We start from the raw sequence: 14,016 nt of genomic DNA on the forward strand, positions 1-14,016 counted from the left end.
CCCACGCCCAAACGCTTCGGAATCTGCAAATGTGCAGGAAAAGTACAGGGACTCTCCAAGTCGAACTAACACAAATTGGACACATTCGGTATAGAGACAGCCAAATAGTGTCACCGCAAGGGTGGAATGTGATTGTCGTACAAGATCGTAGTTCCAAACCCGCGGGAATGAATTGCAGATTGTAGAAAATGGACAGCCTTACTTGAGTATTGACTCATCTACCACTACCACAACCCAAGACGCGCGGCGAGTCACCAAAGTTGCAAGTCCATGGCAGGAGAAAAATTGAATGAGATAATGCAGCAAACTGAAAGATATCAGCCAAATGGCCATTGTGTGGTCACCGGTGCTTTCCCGTTATATGGAATGCGCGTTCAATGACCATGCTCGCGTCGTTCGGCAGAGCTGCGAGCCATTTTCCATCAATCATAGACCTATGTAGTTTCTGAACCTACCTAATATGTAGCGTAGCTTGCAGTGTACCTTCCAGGGTGTACTATTACCGGTTGTCTCGCTTAACTGCACGACCTCCTTGACTTGTGGTATTTCCAATTGCTGTAAACGCAGCACATACAGAAAACTAGTACATGATCCAGAAAGATTTGAGCTAAGTTTGCTTAGAGAATTGCTTTGAACGTGATTGAACAACAGCACCCAGACACACGTGCAAAGTTCTCCTTGAACGAGCTACTCCACCGCTCCTCCGCAACCAAAATTGACCATCGGAGTTGTAGCGTCATTTCTCAAAGTCCGAAGCTTGGCCGGGGCTTTGGTAGGGTGTGGGAAAATCACAGGTTCTCTGGCAATCATAAAGCAACTCGAACGCACGCCGTATTAGAGCTACCTAGTGATTGATTGGCGATCCGTGACAAGATTACTATACTCCCCGTTGCAGAGAAGGCTCCATGTGATGTGCTTCCGTGACGAAACCGGCCCACTCGCTGTTGATTGTTGGTACGTTGTTATTATGGTACTGAGTTACCAAAGCTCATTGGAGATTTGAGCTTCGTCATCAGTAGCAACTGAGAGATTGTTCATAAAGCAATATCCCGCACGTAGGCGTAGACCCGTTATAGTAGGTTAAAGACGCTTGACTCTTACACGAATCATGTGCCGTTTTTATGGCCGCTAATAGGCTTCCAGGATCCAAATAGATCGAAAGCCTCCCGGCTCCATGGTCCAGTAGAGGTTACAGGCATTCCATTATCGTCAGCCACATCGGCAGGCTTTGAACTTAACCTTGCGGGTGGTGGTCCTAAGGGCTGAGCTCGCGGAACAGGTTTCGATAGTTTGAATTTAGACTGATTTACGGTCGTAATACTCAAAGCGAAGTCTGAGTTGTTGCTATTGTCTGATCCTTGCCATCGCGAACCAAAGTTGCTTGCTGTTCGTACAGTACAGGGTTGTAGAGAACTTTCGGTATGAGCAGTCGTCGACTCATGAACGCCGGACACTTCCTTAGCTGATGCGAAAGTTTGATTTTCTGGAGATTGAATAGTCACATGCGCGGACTGTTCATCACTAGGATCTTCAACTAACATCTCTACATCTGGCAGAGTTGACTTGGGTGATGTCGACTTAATCACTTCACGATGCTCCTCTTCAATGTGAGGGGGAGCTATGTTGTTTTCATGCGGCAATTTTCCACACGTAGTCTCCTCTTTTGAGCTGTGTTGATTTTGTGGCGCTCTGCCTTTTTCCATTGTAGTATCTAATATGGGCTGCTCATTGTTTTGCCCACATGAAAACGCATGTCGTGGATTAGATGGGATTTCACTGCTGCCGAATCCTGATACTTTGACTGGAAATCGATCGTCCCTAGTAGATATTGAACCATCCTTGCTTTGAATGCTAGTCGTTGATCTGTCGTCACTGATACGATTGACAGGTATATAACTGTCCTCTGGTACAGAAGTAGTCATTATAGTATCCTGTGGCATATCAATAGGTTGTGGTGCTCCCCTAGTTCCAGCCGGCAAAGCCATCTCAACAACAGATGACAACGCTTTTGACAGGTTGGCTACTGCTTCTTTATTATCTTGAGCAGACGGTGTTCGAGACACGACATGAACATCCTCACCAAAAGTGCCAGTCGACGAAGGTATATTCATTGAAACCGATCCAAGCCGGCTAGTCCCGGACACTAGATCTGATTCAGGAGGTTGACTCTTAAGGGAACGTGCTTCAATTTCTGGTAGTACTGAAGAAGATACGGTGGGTGGATCGATAGATCCTTGTACGGAAGTATGAGCTGGTGTCCTTTTGCTCGACGAACTTTTTGACAAAACGGCAGAGGTTGTCTTTGACGTGTTCTGAGCGATGCCATGATCCGTTATGTGCGATGTTAGATCTTCCCGATCAATGCTCGGTCGACTTCGTGATTTGCTAAGTCGACTCTGGATTCTCTCCTGTTGTCGCTGGATTAGAGAGTCAAGCTCAACTGTGGCTTGGGATTGCACGGGGTCTCTAGTAGCTACCGAGTGACCAGCCCTGTGATTTGTAATGTCTCTTGAAGGGCTTTTACGGGTGGAAATGGGAGGGCCCGGACGGCTCATGAACATCATCATCTTCTTAGGTTGGCGGGACCTGATCCTCAAGGTAGGAACAGGTTTGTCCGACTCGCTTGTAGCCATCAAGGACGACTCGGAAGTATTCTTATTCGGCTTTGGACCGACTTCGAAAGGGTCTGTTGCATCATATTCTGGGGTTCTCTCCTTTCCGGTAGGCCGAATATTTCTCAGCGAAGAGCTGCTGGTCGTGGGTATGGCGGAGCTCTTATGCCTTTCCTGTACCGACGACCGCATATGCGGAACCTCAGAACTACTTCCACCTTCACGAGGTTGCTGATTGATTTCCGCTCTGGCCTTTACCAATCGACTTTTATTCTCTCCAGCCAAAGAGCCCAATGAGTTGGATGGTTTGGACACTTTGTGATCTGGCATTTTTGCGTCTTTTGCTGCTGTGAACAATGGCCGTGATTTTCGACTATCTATGGAGCCATTACCTTCAGCACCTACAAATAGGTTTGCACCAACATTCAGAGCTAGTGGCGTCGTCTTAGCTGCACCATCTAGAGATGGGGCCGAGACGGACTTTGCAATGCTTTTGACAACTCTGCGAATATTTGCGCTGTCATCCGGTATCGCAATAGCTGGAGGGGACGATGATCTTGGCTTGAGGGTCTTCCTAGGGTGAGTAGAGTTATTGGAACTGTTGTCCTTTCTGTGCAGAGTGCCCAACGGGTTGCGATTTACCAAGCTTGTCTCGGGGACAGAGGAGCCAGCATCACCCTCCCCTTGACCTTCCTCTCTCGACATGGAGTTTTCATCGAACTGCGAGTCGTTCATTTTTCCACCCCGCGATACCCCTATAGGTCGAAGAGCAGTTGAAGGTGGAGGTCTGCTCAACGATAACATAACTCCAGTAAGATTACTAGCATAGCCGCTCTGTTCAGAAGCAGATTTATTCTGCCTAGATTTGTGTGGTCTCGCTTGCGTTTTCGCAGTCTTGTCACGGCGTTGAGGTAGCTCCTCGTGTCGGCCGGGCATACCAGTATCGTCATCCAAGGTGAGATCAATTGCGGCAACCTGCTGTTGCGGTACAGAGAATTTGGGCTTGAATGTGTCATATCGTATCGTGGGCGTGCTCGAAGGCTTTGAGGAAGTCAAATTCAACATAGCCCCGGTCAGGTTTTGTGCAAACCCGCTTTTAGAGTCCTGGGGTTCGTGACATTTTCGTCTCTTCGATGGTCGCTGTTCCTCGTGAATGGGCAGAGTCACGCTTTCGATATTCCTCCGGTCTTCGAAAGGCGATGTGATTGGGATCTGTGCTCTGCCATGATGACCAGAGGGAGTCAACAATCGATTGAGAGATTTGGGCATTGCCGTATGCGCTGGAGTTCCAAAATTCTGAGTTTTCCCAAATGATCCAGGCGATCCATTCGCAGTCCTAGCTGCGGCGCGAGCCTCCTTCTCTTTGCGCGGCTTGTCCACCAGCTCCGAAAGGTCTTGATTATGTGTTTCTAGTTTTTCCTCCACTTGAACTAAGATCCCTCCACGCTCGAGTTGAAGTTCGTCACCATCACACAATTCGTGGTCCTCGCGCCAGTGTACATCGCCAACGAAATTCGACCTTTCATCGTATACCATCACCCGCTTGTTGAAGCTGTGGTATTTAAGCCGGCCATCCCGCCATCGTTTTTGTTTCCGACGTAGGTCTGCGGTGTACAGACACTTGAACTCGAAGACTGGTGCGGTGTTCTGACTGCGGGGAACGTCAAATGACTCGCTCATGTTGGGAAATAATGGCAATGAGATCTATTTGGCAGGCTGCCGTGTTTCTCATGATTCCTCATTGCATCTGGCGTCGATATACGTGTGTTGTGATGGGGGGTTGCCACTGCTTTAGGCTTCTTGAGAGAGTTGACGTTGCGGCTGCTAGATGTCGCGACGCGTAGCTCTCTACGCGCTAGCACGTGCCGTACCTTTCGTACAACATCTCACCTAAGGGTCTAAGCATAGGAGCTAGAGTAGTCCTTTATATTAACGGCGAACTGCATTAGTGGTGCCAATCAATATAGATCTTCAAATAGCTCTCTTTCCGGCTGAAGCGTCATTGGCACGTATTATTATATTCGCAATGTCCGATGATTTGCGAATTAAGTGAATCACAGTCCCACTGGATTTATCCTCGTATACAGTACAAGTATCGGCAGGGGGTCTGAAGTTGGCTTGATCGACCCCGCGAACTGTTTCAAACTGTGCTGACTCTGGACGGAACAGCGTGCCGCACCGCACCGCAGCACACCAACCAGCAAGTTCTCGCTCCGCGCATTTGAAGTAATTCTGGCCCAGATTTTATCACCAGCGCGAGGCTGTGCCGACCGTCAATGACATTATACCCCTTCCTAGTTTTGTTGACTGTACACCTGTTGTCTTCTCCCAACTCTCAGCGGACTCAATTCGCGTTCTCAATACCAGACTAATCAGATATCCAATCCAAAACCACGTGTGTTTGGCAGGCACCAGTCGTTGAGTTTAGTCCCACTCCATTTGGGGAAAGAGAATTTGCAGCACCATGAATTCTGTGCAGAGACAGTACGCACGGGCAAGGGGCAAGGGAGGAGCAGATACTGCCAAAGTCTCGGTGCTTCTTAATGATTTCGAAGATGCAGATAAACTGTTGACAAAGGTTCGTGGTCAAGACGCCAGGCCAGCAAACTAGCTTCTGCAAAAGACCTGCTAACAAAGTCCCTAGATCATCGAGGCGTCCAAATCTTGGAGGGATAGCTGGGTCTCCATTCTCAATATACAACTGGGTTTAGTGACACTATTCGAAGAATTATACGATCCAATTGTTGGCGCGTCAGACGGCCATGGCCATGAACCAGTCATGACATCTCCAGAGCAGCTCGATCGGACCCGAAAGCTCCAGGCTGTCTATGCGGATCTTAAGACGGATTTGCTACAGGAGGTTGCCATGATGGACGCTAGAATCATAAAGCCAGCTGTGGAAGCGAAGGATTGTTTGCAACCCTTACGAAAGACAATCAAGAAACGGGAAAATAAACGGGTCGATTGGGAACGGTATATCGATAAAGTTAATACTCTGCAGTCGAAAAAGCTGAAACGCACGGATCGGGAGAATATGGCATTGGCGAAGGCGGAGGAGGAGCTGGCGGGAGCTGCAGACGTAAGGCTTTACTTGTGTTGATCCTCAACCGATGGCTAATTCAAAGCAGGCCTTCAAAATTGCTGACGACAATCTCAAAGTGAAGCTTCCACCATTAATTCAAGCAGCATTTTCAATAATCCCACATCTCCTTGGTGTTCAGATCATGATCCAGAACACTCTTCTCGCACAATACTATACCGTCTTACACAATTACTGTGAAGACACAGGCTTCCCATCGCCAGCTCCTCCAATGACGGAAGTTATATCTTTGTGGGAAGTAGACTTCAACCCAATAAAAGACCAGGTTGAAAGAATAAATTGCATTGCCCGAGGTAAGGTGATCCATCAGTCCATGATATTGGGGGACGATCCAGGTCGCAAATCGGGTTCTTCTACCACCACTGGATTGAACATACGCAACGGATTTCAACGACGAACCCCTTCCATGGGACGGGTGTCTGCACCTGCATCTCCTCAGCCTGAGCCTGCTGACGCTCCTCGCGGCCGTCCAATGCGGATATCATCCAACACAGTTGTTCCCGCCCACTCGCGACCAGATCCATCCCCATCACCCGAACCGTATTCCACTCACCTAACACCTGCCTCCACTTTCTCTTCACACTCACCAGCAAACTCATCCAGCGACTACTTCCAACGTTCCGCTGCTGGAAAGAAGAAACCGCCACCACCACCTCCCAAAAGGATAGGCAGTCAAAGTAATGGTCTCTATGCTACCGCATTATACGCATTTGAAGGCCAGAGTAATGGAGATCTGAGCTTCAATGAGGGCGATCAGATCAAGGTACTCAAGAAAACGGACAGTACCGATGATTGGTGGGAAGGAGAACTGAGAGGGAGGAAAGGCAGTTTCCCAGCAAACTATTGTAAATTATGAGTTCTTCTGGGTGGATTATGATGAGACGACAAACAAGTGATATTCGTGGATGACTGAATGAATTGATGATGGATATGACGGTAAATTGGGGTAAGGCGTATAGTTTAGAAACTCGGTATGAGAAATGCTTGAGGTCCCGTCAGTTTGGACAGAAAAGCATTTTTTGGCAGCCTATATTGGAAAGCTCATAAAGGAATGGGTGCTGTGGAAATCTTGACCGTGAGCGTGAGGACGAGCTTTTCGGTCTGGTCCGCAACAATGTCAGGTTCTTTTCTCGTGGGAAGTGTCGCATTTGATATTTCATTGTGCTCTAGCACGTTGGAAGGAGGGTAGACTAAATGAGACAAATTGGCCAGACCACACTCACTGCATGTTTGTTCAATTTGTCACTCGTCAGAGAACACAAGATAGGCAATTATCAAAGTTACAAATCAACACCCTGTACAGTTTCCCATTCTCCCCCCGGCAGCCATTACTATAAGTACCTCGCATCCAGTAAGTTTACTGTGCACACGCTCCTAATTACATCTCCATCCCAATTTCAAATTCGCAATTCCAGATTCCATACAAACATGCCGAATGAGCAACACCCCTCAGACCTCCCTGTACAAACAAAAGCCAGAACCCCAAAAAGGAAAAAGTAAAGAAACGGCGATCCATGAACACTCCCAATTTCCCACCATTTCCAGACCCATTCCCCAGACCATACGCAATGCCAGGAAATAAAGAAATCAAAGCACACGCCTGCCGTACAAATGCTATCCCACTTCCCACCTGGCTGCTTCCACATTATAACTTTTTTGAATTTTTGTGTCCATTCCATCCTCGAAGCGCGAAATCCCCGAGTGATTGTGAAAGCAGACAACACCAATTTGACCCGCGCAAAAAGTTGTGACGACCCAGAGAGGCAAAGTAAAGCAGAGAGTGGATATCCAGCAAAAAGATCCCGTCACTCCACCAATGCAACTGAAACACCACGAAAAAAACTCAGCCCAGACCCCGAAAAATACCCAGTCATCAAGCCTGATCCGCGGGTAGGTCGAAGCAAACAAGGCGAGAAAGAGTATTGGCAACGATTCCTTTGGCCATGATCGCGATATTGCCTCGCCGCGCCAGATTGCCCCGTCTTCCTTCCCAAACCGAAAAAGCCAAACACCATCCCCTATATTCAAATCCGCATTCTTTGATATTTTATCCCCAAACGGAGGCTTGCACACCAAGAGATTTACCACCCCACACGCCGCTTTTGCTACCCCATCCCAAACCGTGATCTTGTTGATTTTGTTGACCATTTGCGTTGGATCCTGCAGATGGTGTACGTTCATTCTTTTCGCCAGCTACCTTACTCTCATCGTTGGCCGCGAATCCATAACTCAGTGGAGATGGAAGAGGAGTAGTAGAGCGTTTGTTCAATGCAGGGTTCTGTGCTTGTGCTGGACGAGTGCCAATTGGAGCGACGCCAGAGCCTGTCGGTGCCTTTCCTTGCCGAGGAGGAGACCCCCCGGGCGAAGATGTAGATGTTCGGCTAGATTGCTGAGCAGCGGACTCGAACAAGCTAAAGCTACTGGTTGGGTTGGATGCCGGCGACGAATTGCTGTTAGCACGAGATCGTGTTTGCCCTGGTGCTTGACTGGTAGCAGACTGAGGCTCAGCGATTGCTTGTTGACTTGTGCTTTCAGCTTGGCTACCTTGAGCATTATTGAAGTGGTCAAATGCTAGGGGTGAATGGCCACGAATTCCAGTAGCCGATTGTCTTCCGGTACCCTGAGTTCCTGGACGAGGTGTTCCGTTCTCATCGGCTCCATTTTCGGAAAAAGCTGGACCTTCACCATACAATGCGTTGCGCTGGCGGGCGATTAACTCTCGGCGTTCTTCCTCGCTCATTCCACTGCCTGGACTCATGGTACGGTCAGGTTTGCCTCCAAAAGATGACACTTCAGCTACAACGCCTTATTCTAGTCAGTAAGTGCAGATGTAATGTGTAGAACGGATGGTATATGATAGGCAGGGAAGATGAGAAATCACACAAGGGCATCGAAGGCAAGAGGAGAAAAATATTTATAACAGGGTAATGAAGGTATGTGAACCGCTGGGTACAAAATATTGACATGACAGGTGTTATTGTGATACAGAAGAGGGTGGCCTACTTCGATTGTACTGTTGTTCTTGGTGATAGTTTCGCAGCTCTCTCTCGCGCTGGGCTGCCATCCTTCGCTTTGCCTGCATCACTTGTTCGGCCTCATTTGCGCCACGCGATGGTTGGTGACGTTGACTGGCGTAAAAATTTTGTAGATTCGCTCCTGGGGAGAATGCTCGCGCATCATTACCGCCGAATTCGCTGACCGAGTGGTGTCTAGGAGGGCCTCCACCCATACGGGGATCTATCAAATTGTAAGCTGCTGAGATCGGTTCATGGAATAAAAATACATACCGAACTGGTCGGGAAAGTTGCTTCTCCCAGCACCAGACATTGGCAAGGACTCCCGACGGCCAGACATGCCAAACATCTTTCCACTCTTGACAAGATTATCAATCGCACGATCAACCTCTGCATTTTGTCGTTAGTTGAATCGTTCTAGAAGGTCGCAGAGCACGTGGCTGCCGACACCACCTTGAGACAAAATTTGGCCCAAGGAATGTCACATATCCCCTATCTCTTAATTTTCTCAACGTACCCTCTAGTTGTGTGCTAAAAGCGGTCGAGTCCTCGCGAGGAACTGCTGAGCTGGCACCTGCAACACCGTCAATTGGCACATCCTCACCTTCAAATTTTGGATATTTCATACCGGATCTTGCTGGCGGAGTCTGCTGTTCCCAAGCAGGCTGGCTGGTGGCTGGCCATTGCTGGTTATCGTAGTAAGACATATTTGATATCTAGCTGCTTCGAGAACTGAGGCCTGCAGTGTCGATCGAGTGATGGTGAGGTAGGGTAAGGAACGTATAAAGCGACGAGGTCGCAAAAGGGGAACGTTGTCGAATCTAGAAGGAAGGATGTTAGAGTTCTATCCCGATCTCATAGTATGCGGGAGGTGACTGCCACCAGTGCAGTAGTAGTGGCTTGGGATGTTTTTTAAGATTTGCGCGCGTAGAAAAAAAAACTACGTAGCCGAGGAGGAAAATCTGGACACGGCGAGAGCAGCGGGATTGGGGGTCGATGTAGGGAAGTCGTGTCTCACTTACCGAACGAAAATGCAGCGAGAAAACGGGGATGCGACACAGAAAGGAAGAAGCAGAGTTCAATTCGCAACGACGACGCGATGTCTAGAGCTGCAGCGGAGGATCAATGGGATCAAACTGGGGGGGCAGAGCAAAGAAGATGTCGGAAAAGAGAGGAGCGACAGCGAAGTGGTTTTAGTTCGGGGTGAGGAGTGGGAGGAGGAGGGATGGGGGGGAGGTGGGAGATGGGAGATGGGAGATGGCACATTCAAGTTCTGCCAGTGGAAGGACGATGAGATGGTCCATTCGGGTCGTGGGTACTGTAGCTGTACTAGCGTAGTACTCGGTCGAGGGGGTGATTGGCGGAAGGAACAGAAAAGGCGGGCCATTGGGACATTTGTGTGGGTGTGGTCGGGGATTGGTGAGGGTCGCCGTAGATTGTCGATGTTGAACAGGTGTTGACCGGGGGGATTCAATTTTGCTAGTCGAGTCGAGGAGGGCCGGGGGTTGGACTAGTAATTTGCTGAGAGGCAGAAGTGCAGAATCGAAGATGATAACTATGGTGGAGGGAAGGATACAGAGGGAAGGATAAAGAGTAAAGTCTAGAGGTGTCAAAAGTGGTGAGCTTTTTCCCGGCAAGTACAAGACATTATTTGATGAGAATAGGTCAAAAGATTAGAAATTACCAGCGATCATGGTCGACGTGTGGAAGAAAAGAGGTGGGGGTCAAGAAAGGCGAAAAGGGGTCATGCAAGTCACGTCCGTATAGATTTGGCAGGTAGTGGTATCTATCCGCGGTGGGACTTGATATATAATCTTAATCTGTTTGAGCGATTATAGTTAAATTTATATCGACAAAATTGTATGTCAATACAATTCTGTCTTCGTACTCGTACACATACAAGTCACAGATTCACGACTCACTACACCCTCAAGCCAAGTCAACAGACACCTGCACACACGACTATCTCCCGCTCCCACGCACCGCAGGTACATGTTCTGCGTATGTATAATTATGGATATCCCAGTGCGCGCTGCACGGCAAGCGGAAGCTCGAGCGTTGAAGCAACCGGCCGCATCCTGGACTCCTGGAGTTCGAATCTCAATAATTGTTGAATCTTGGGTGACCGAGATGAACAGGCTAGCCGAGACCCGTCTTGGTTGGTCCGTTGCTTCAACCTACTTGAGCTATGATTGATTACCTGAGCCATTATTGACTTCCAGGACCCTTGTTCGCATCTCTAGTCTTCGTCGTTTTCACGCTTGTGTGTATAGATCGCAAAAGCTATCTATCAAGTGTCAAAATTTCTCCTATGGCTATACACACCTTCATCCAAAAATGCACATCAAGAGTAAATACTCCCAGTCTCTCAGCGACGGCTAGTCACACTCCGAGACGTCTCTCCAGCGGCCACCCGTTATTCGTTATCAGCCACGAAACCGTCGCCGATCGGACTTTATCTGACTATAGCCACTCCTACAATGGATAGCTATCAGTACCGCCGGCTTACGAGTATCATTCCGTATTCTTCCATTCCAAGTAGCTGTGACTTCCTCTCACATCTTGTTACGACTTTCTCATTTCCAACGGGAAACACCAGATCCAGAAATAGGATCAATCACTGTACACCACAACGGCTCTCTTTTTCCGTCCATATGATGCGTTACCGTTCGGTTGGCTATTCGGCTCAAGTGCTTTGCGAGAATCCTGCGGTTGGATGGGCATGAAGTTGAGCTCCCCTCACTCCTTTTTCTTCCAGAGGAAGCGTTCATCAATCACCTCAGCCCGCCGTCTAGACAAGTTACAAGGTGGTTCAACGAGCAACGGTGCCTTGTACGTTGCACTTTCTCACGCTACAACATCTACTATTGCTCCGGCACATGGCACTCTGTGTACTCGTGGGAATCTGAGAGAAACGAACCGGCCGCACATGCACCCCACCAGCCGGAGGCACTCTGAGGTTGCTGGATGGATCATGAATTTACGGCGCTCCGTCGACAACATGCAGTATGAGTGCCAAAATGGTCAAGTCGTGCAGCCGCCACACCACAACGTCGAGGTTGGGCAACACGCTTTTGCAGGCTTAACTCCGTCATTGATGTCAAATCCCGTCAATTTTCGTTTTGGTGTCGACAGACTCTGCAGCCTGTCGTACAGAGCGTGAAAATACCCAGCCCTCTAACCGGCACTTTACTGGTCTTGTTTCGAGTATGAAAATCTTAGCCGCGTGCTCTTGATCAGCTTAAGTAGGATTGATTAATCGCAGAGCTTCCTCCAGTCTATTTCTAACAACGGTCTTTTGCTAACGCTTTAAGGTTCTCAAGCGCGCTCGGCAGCAGAACTTCTTCTCATCAGATTACTATCCCCTACTCATCTAGGCTGCTATTCTCAACGGGCTATCAAAATTTCATCACTACCATGGACTCGGAGGTACAGTACTGACAGTGTTTCCAAGGCTTTGGGCACGTTCTCAGGGGAACCTCATTGGATCAGTTGGGCAGGCTCAGCTTGGTCCATCATGTCAATTTGTCGGAACTGAGACTTAGTACTCCGTACAACTCCCAATATGTTTCATTCCCTTCCTATCACATCCTCCTCGGCCAAATCATGTCTTTGGAGGTTGCGAGTCAGCCTGGGCATCTATGCATATAGGCTCTCACGTGCCATCTGCAGGAAGTGTCACGGTTGTCCGCATCTCGCTTCCAGGACGAGAGGAATAGCGATTTCCAAGTAATCGCTATGCAATACTTTAAAAGTCGTTGTAGGATTGCGCGGATTCAAATATGTTTAAGGGTGCTTTTGAGAGAAGTGTCTAGCGATTGACACACCCCAACGTGGCATTTGGTTCCGCATATCTCTCCTGCAGCTTACATACAGCTTACTTACCGAATCATCCAGTCAACGTTCTGCAACACCCCACCATCAATCAGAAGAGCCTGGATATGACGCGAGCTTAAATTCCAGGACCGATAGGATGATCTTGATGTGTCGATGCTACAAATAGAATCATCTTAATCTTTGCGGTGGTGACGACCTGCGGTTATACTCGGTCATCCAATAAAGGCATCGGTCCCATTCCGTAGAAAGCTATTCGTCGATACTGTTACCGCCAATCTTTCACAATATGTTTTCCCCGCACCTCGGGACCATCAACTGGCAGATCTATCTCAATTATCGTTAGTGAGTTGGTCCCGAAAGAATTCCAGATCTGGCTTCAAAGTAAATAGTCATGTCAATAGAGCCATACGAGTCAAAAACACTTCTCGCTAGAGCCTCATGCCTGCTTTTCTACGAAGGCTTACTTGTCAATAGTCGCTTGTATTGTACAGTACAAGACGGTGGCTCCCTATTTTGATATTTTTCAAGCTTGACACCTACCCACATCTGATCCGCGATGACTCGCTCTCTTTACGGTTCAGTGTAATATACAGCTTCCCTGTGCTAACTGCTTCACACACATGCGATATAAAGTCCAAGAGCGATGTCGTAACGGTTAAATTATACTCGTACGCGGTTGAACAAATCTTGAGATCGTTAATATACGCAATTATCATCCAGAAAATAATGCCCATGGGACGTCTACAAGCACTTGGAAACAAGTTGAGACATACAGCACATTCGCGTATCAAGAGCTGGACAAAAGTCAGCATCGAACAATAGCTATTATATATCCCGTATGTAGGATTACCAATTTCGCAATATGGTAGCATAAAAACCTACCACAAACCCTTATGCCAATCTTCTAAAGTCAAAATCATATCGGGAAACAATCATAACAATACAACTTGGATCATTGATCAAGTGTTGTAGGTGCGTGATATGAATATACACCGAGATAATAGTTGAAGCGACAACAACATGTCACCCTTAGCATTCCAATCTTGAATGTTTCTTTCGATAAACATTGAAGCTGCCAATGGACGTATCATTTGGCAAAAGAATCGCACTAAGGCAACCGTAATCAGGACAAAAAAATCGTCGCGAGCAGGATTTGAACCTACGAGGCCGAAACCATAAGATATCTGATGCAGACGCATTCAAGTCTTACCCATTAACCACTCTGGCATCGCGACCGATTTGAGGTTGGTATGACTAATCATAGCTTATTCAAAGTTATAAAGCTAAACACCAAGCTCCGAGATTGTTCCGTTGTCCAGGTGAAGTTTGCTATGATTGTTTTTATCATTCGGAAAAGGCTTGTTCCAGTGGTCATAGAAATCATATCCGTAGGGTAGGGCCCGGCAGCTAGTTTCATCTGGCAGTAATCGATTTACTAATATTTCAGACCCAG

The 14,016-nt window shown here is 48.0% G+C and overlaps 3 protein-coding genes across 3 annotated transcripts; 1 reads left to right on the top strand and 2 right to left on the bottom strand.

Moving 5' to 3' along the window:
• Positions 1-1,106: 1,106 nt before the first annotated feature.
• GLAREA_02847 (uncharacterized protein) lies at positions 1,107-4,292 on the bottom strand (the record flags this gene model as incomplete). The annotated part of the gene is made up of 1 exon (XM_008087932.1): positions 1,107-4,292. The coding sequence occupies one exon, from the start codon at positions 4,290-4,292 to the stop codon at positions 1,107-1,109; it is 3,186 nt and encodes a 1,061-aa protein (XP_008086123.1).
• A 784-nt stretch (positions 4,293-5,076) lies between these two features.
• GLAREA_02848 (BAR/IMD) lies at positions 5,077-6,568 on the top strand (the record flags this gene model as incomplete). Its single annotated transcript, XM_008087933.1, has 3 exons — positions 5,077-5,190; positions 5,257-5,691; positions 5,741-6,568. The coding sequence occupies 3 exons, from the start codon at positions 5,077-5,079 to the stop codon at positions 6,566-6,568; spliced, it is 1,377 nt and encodes a 458-aa protein (XP_008086124.1).
• Positions 6,569-7,759: 1,191 nt separating this feature from the next.
• On the bottom strand, positions 7,760-9,433 carry GLAREA_02849 (uncharacterized protein; the record flags this gene model as incomplete). Its single annotated transcript, XM_008087934.1, has 4 exons — positions 7,760-8,517; positions 8,716-8,949; positions 9,000-9,116; positions 9,244-9,433. The coding sequence occupies 4 exons, from the start codon at positions 9,431-9,433 to the stop codon at positions 7,760-7,762; spliced, it is 1,299 nt and encodes a 432-aa protein (XP_008086125.1).
• Between the last annotated feature and the right edge of the window lie 4,583 nt (positions 9,434-14,016).

Source organism: Glarea lozoyensis, assembly GCF_000409485.1.
Source record: "Glarea lozoyensis ATCC 20868 chromosome Unknown GLAREA6, whole genome shotgun sequence".
Taxonomy (NCBI): domain Eukaryota; kingdom Fungi; phylum Ascomycota; class Leotiomycetes; order Helotiales; family Helotiaceae; genus Glarea; species Glarea lozoyensis.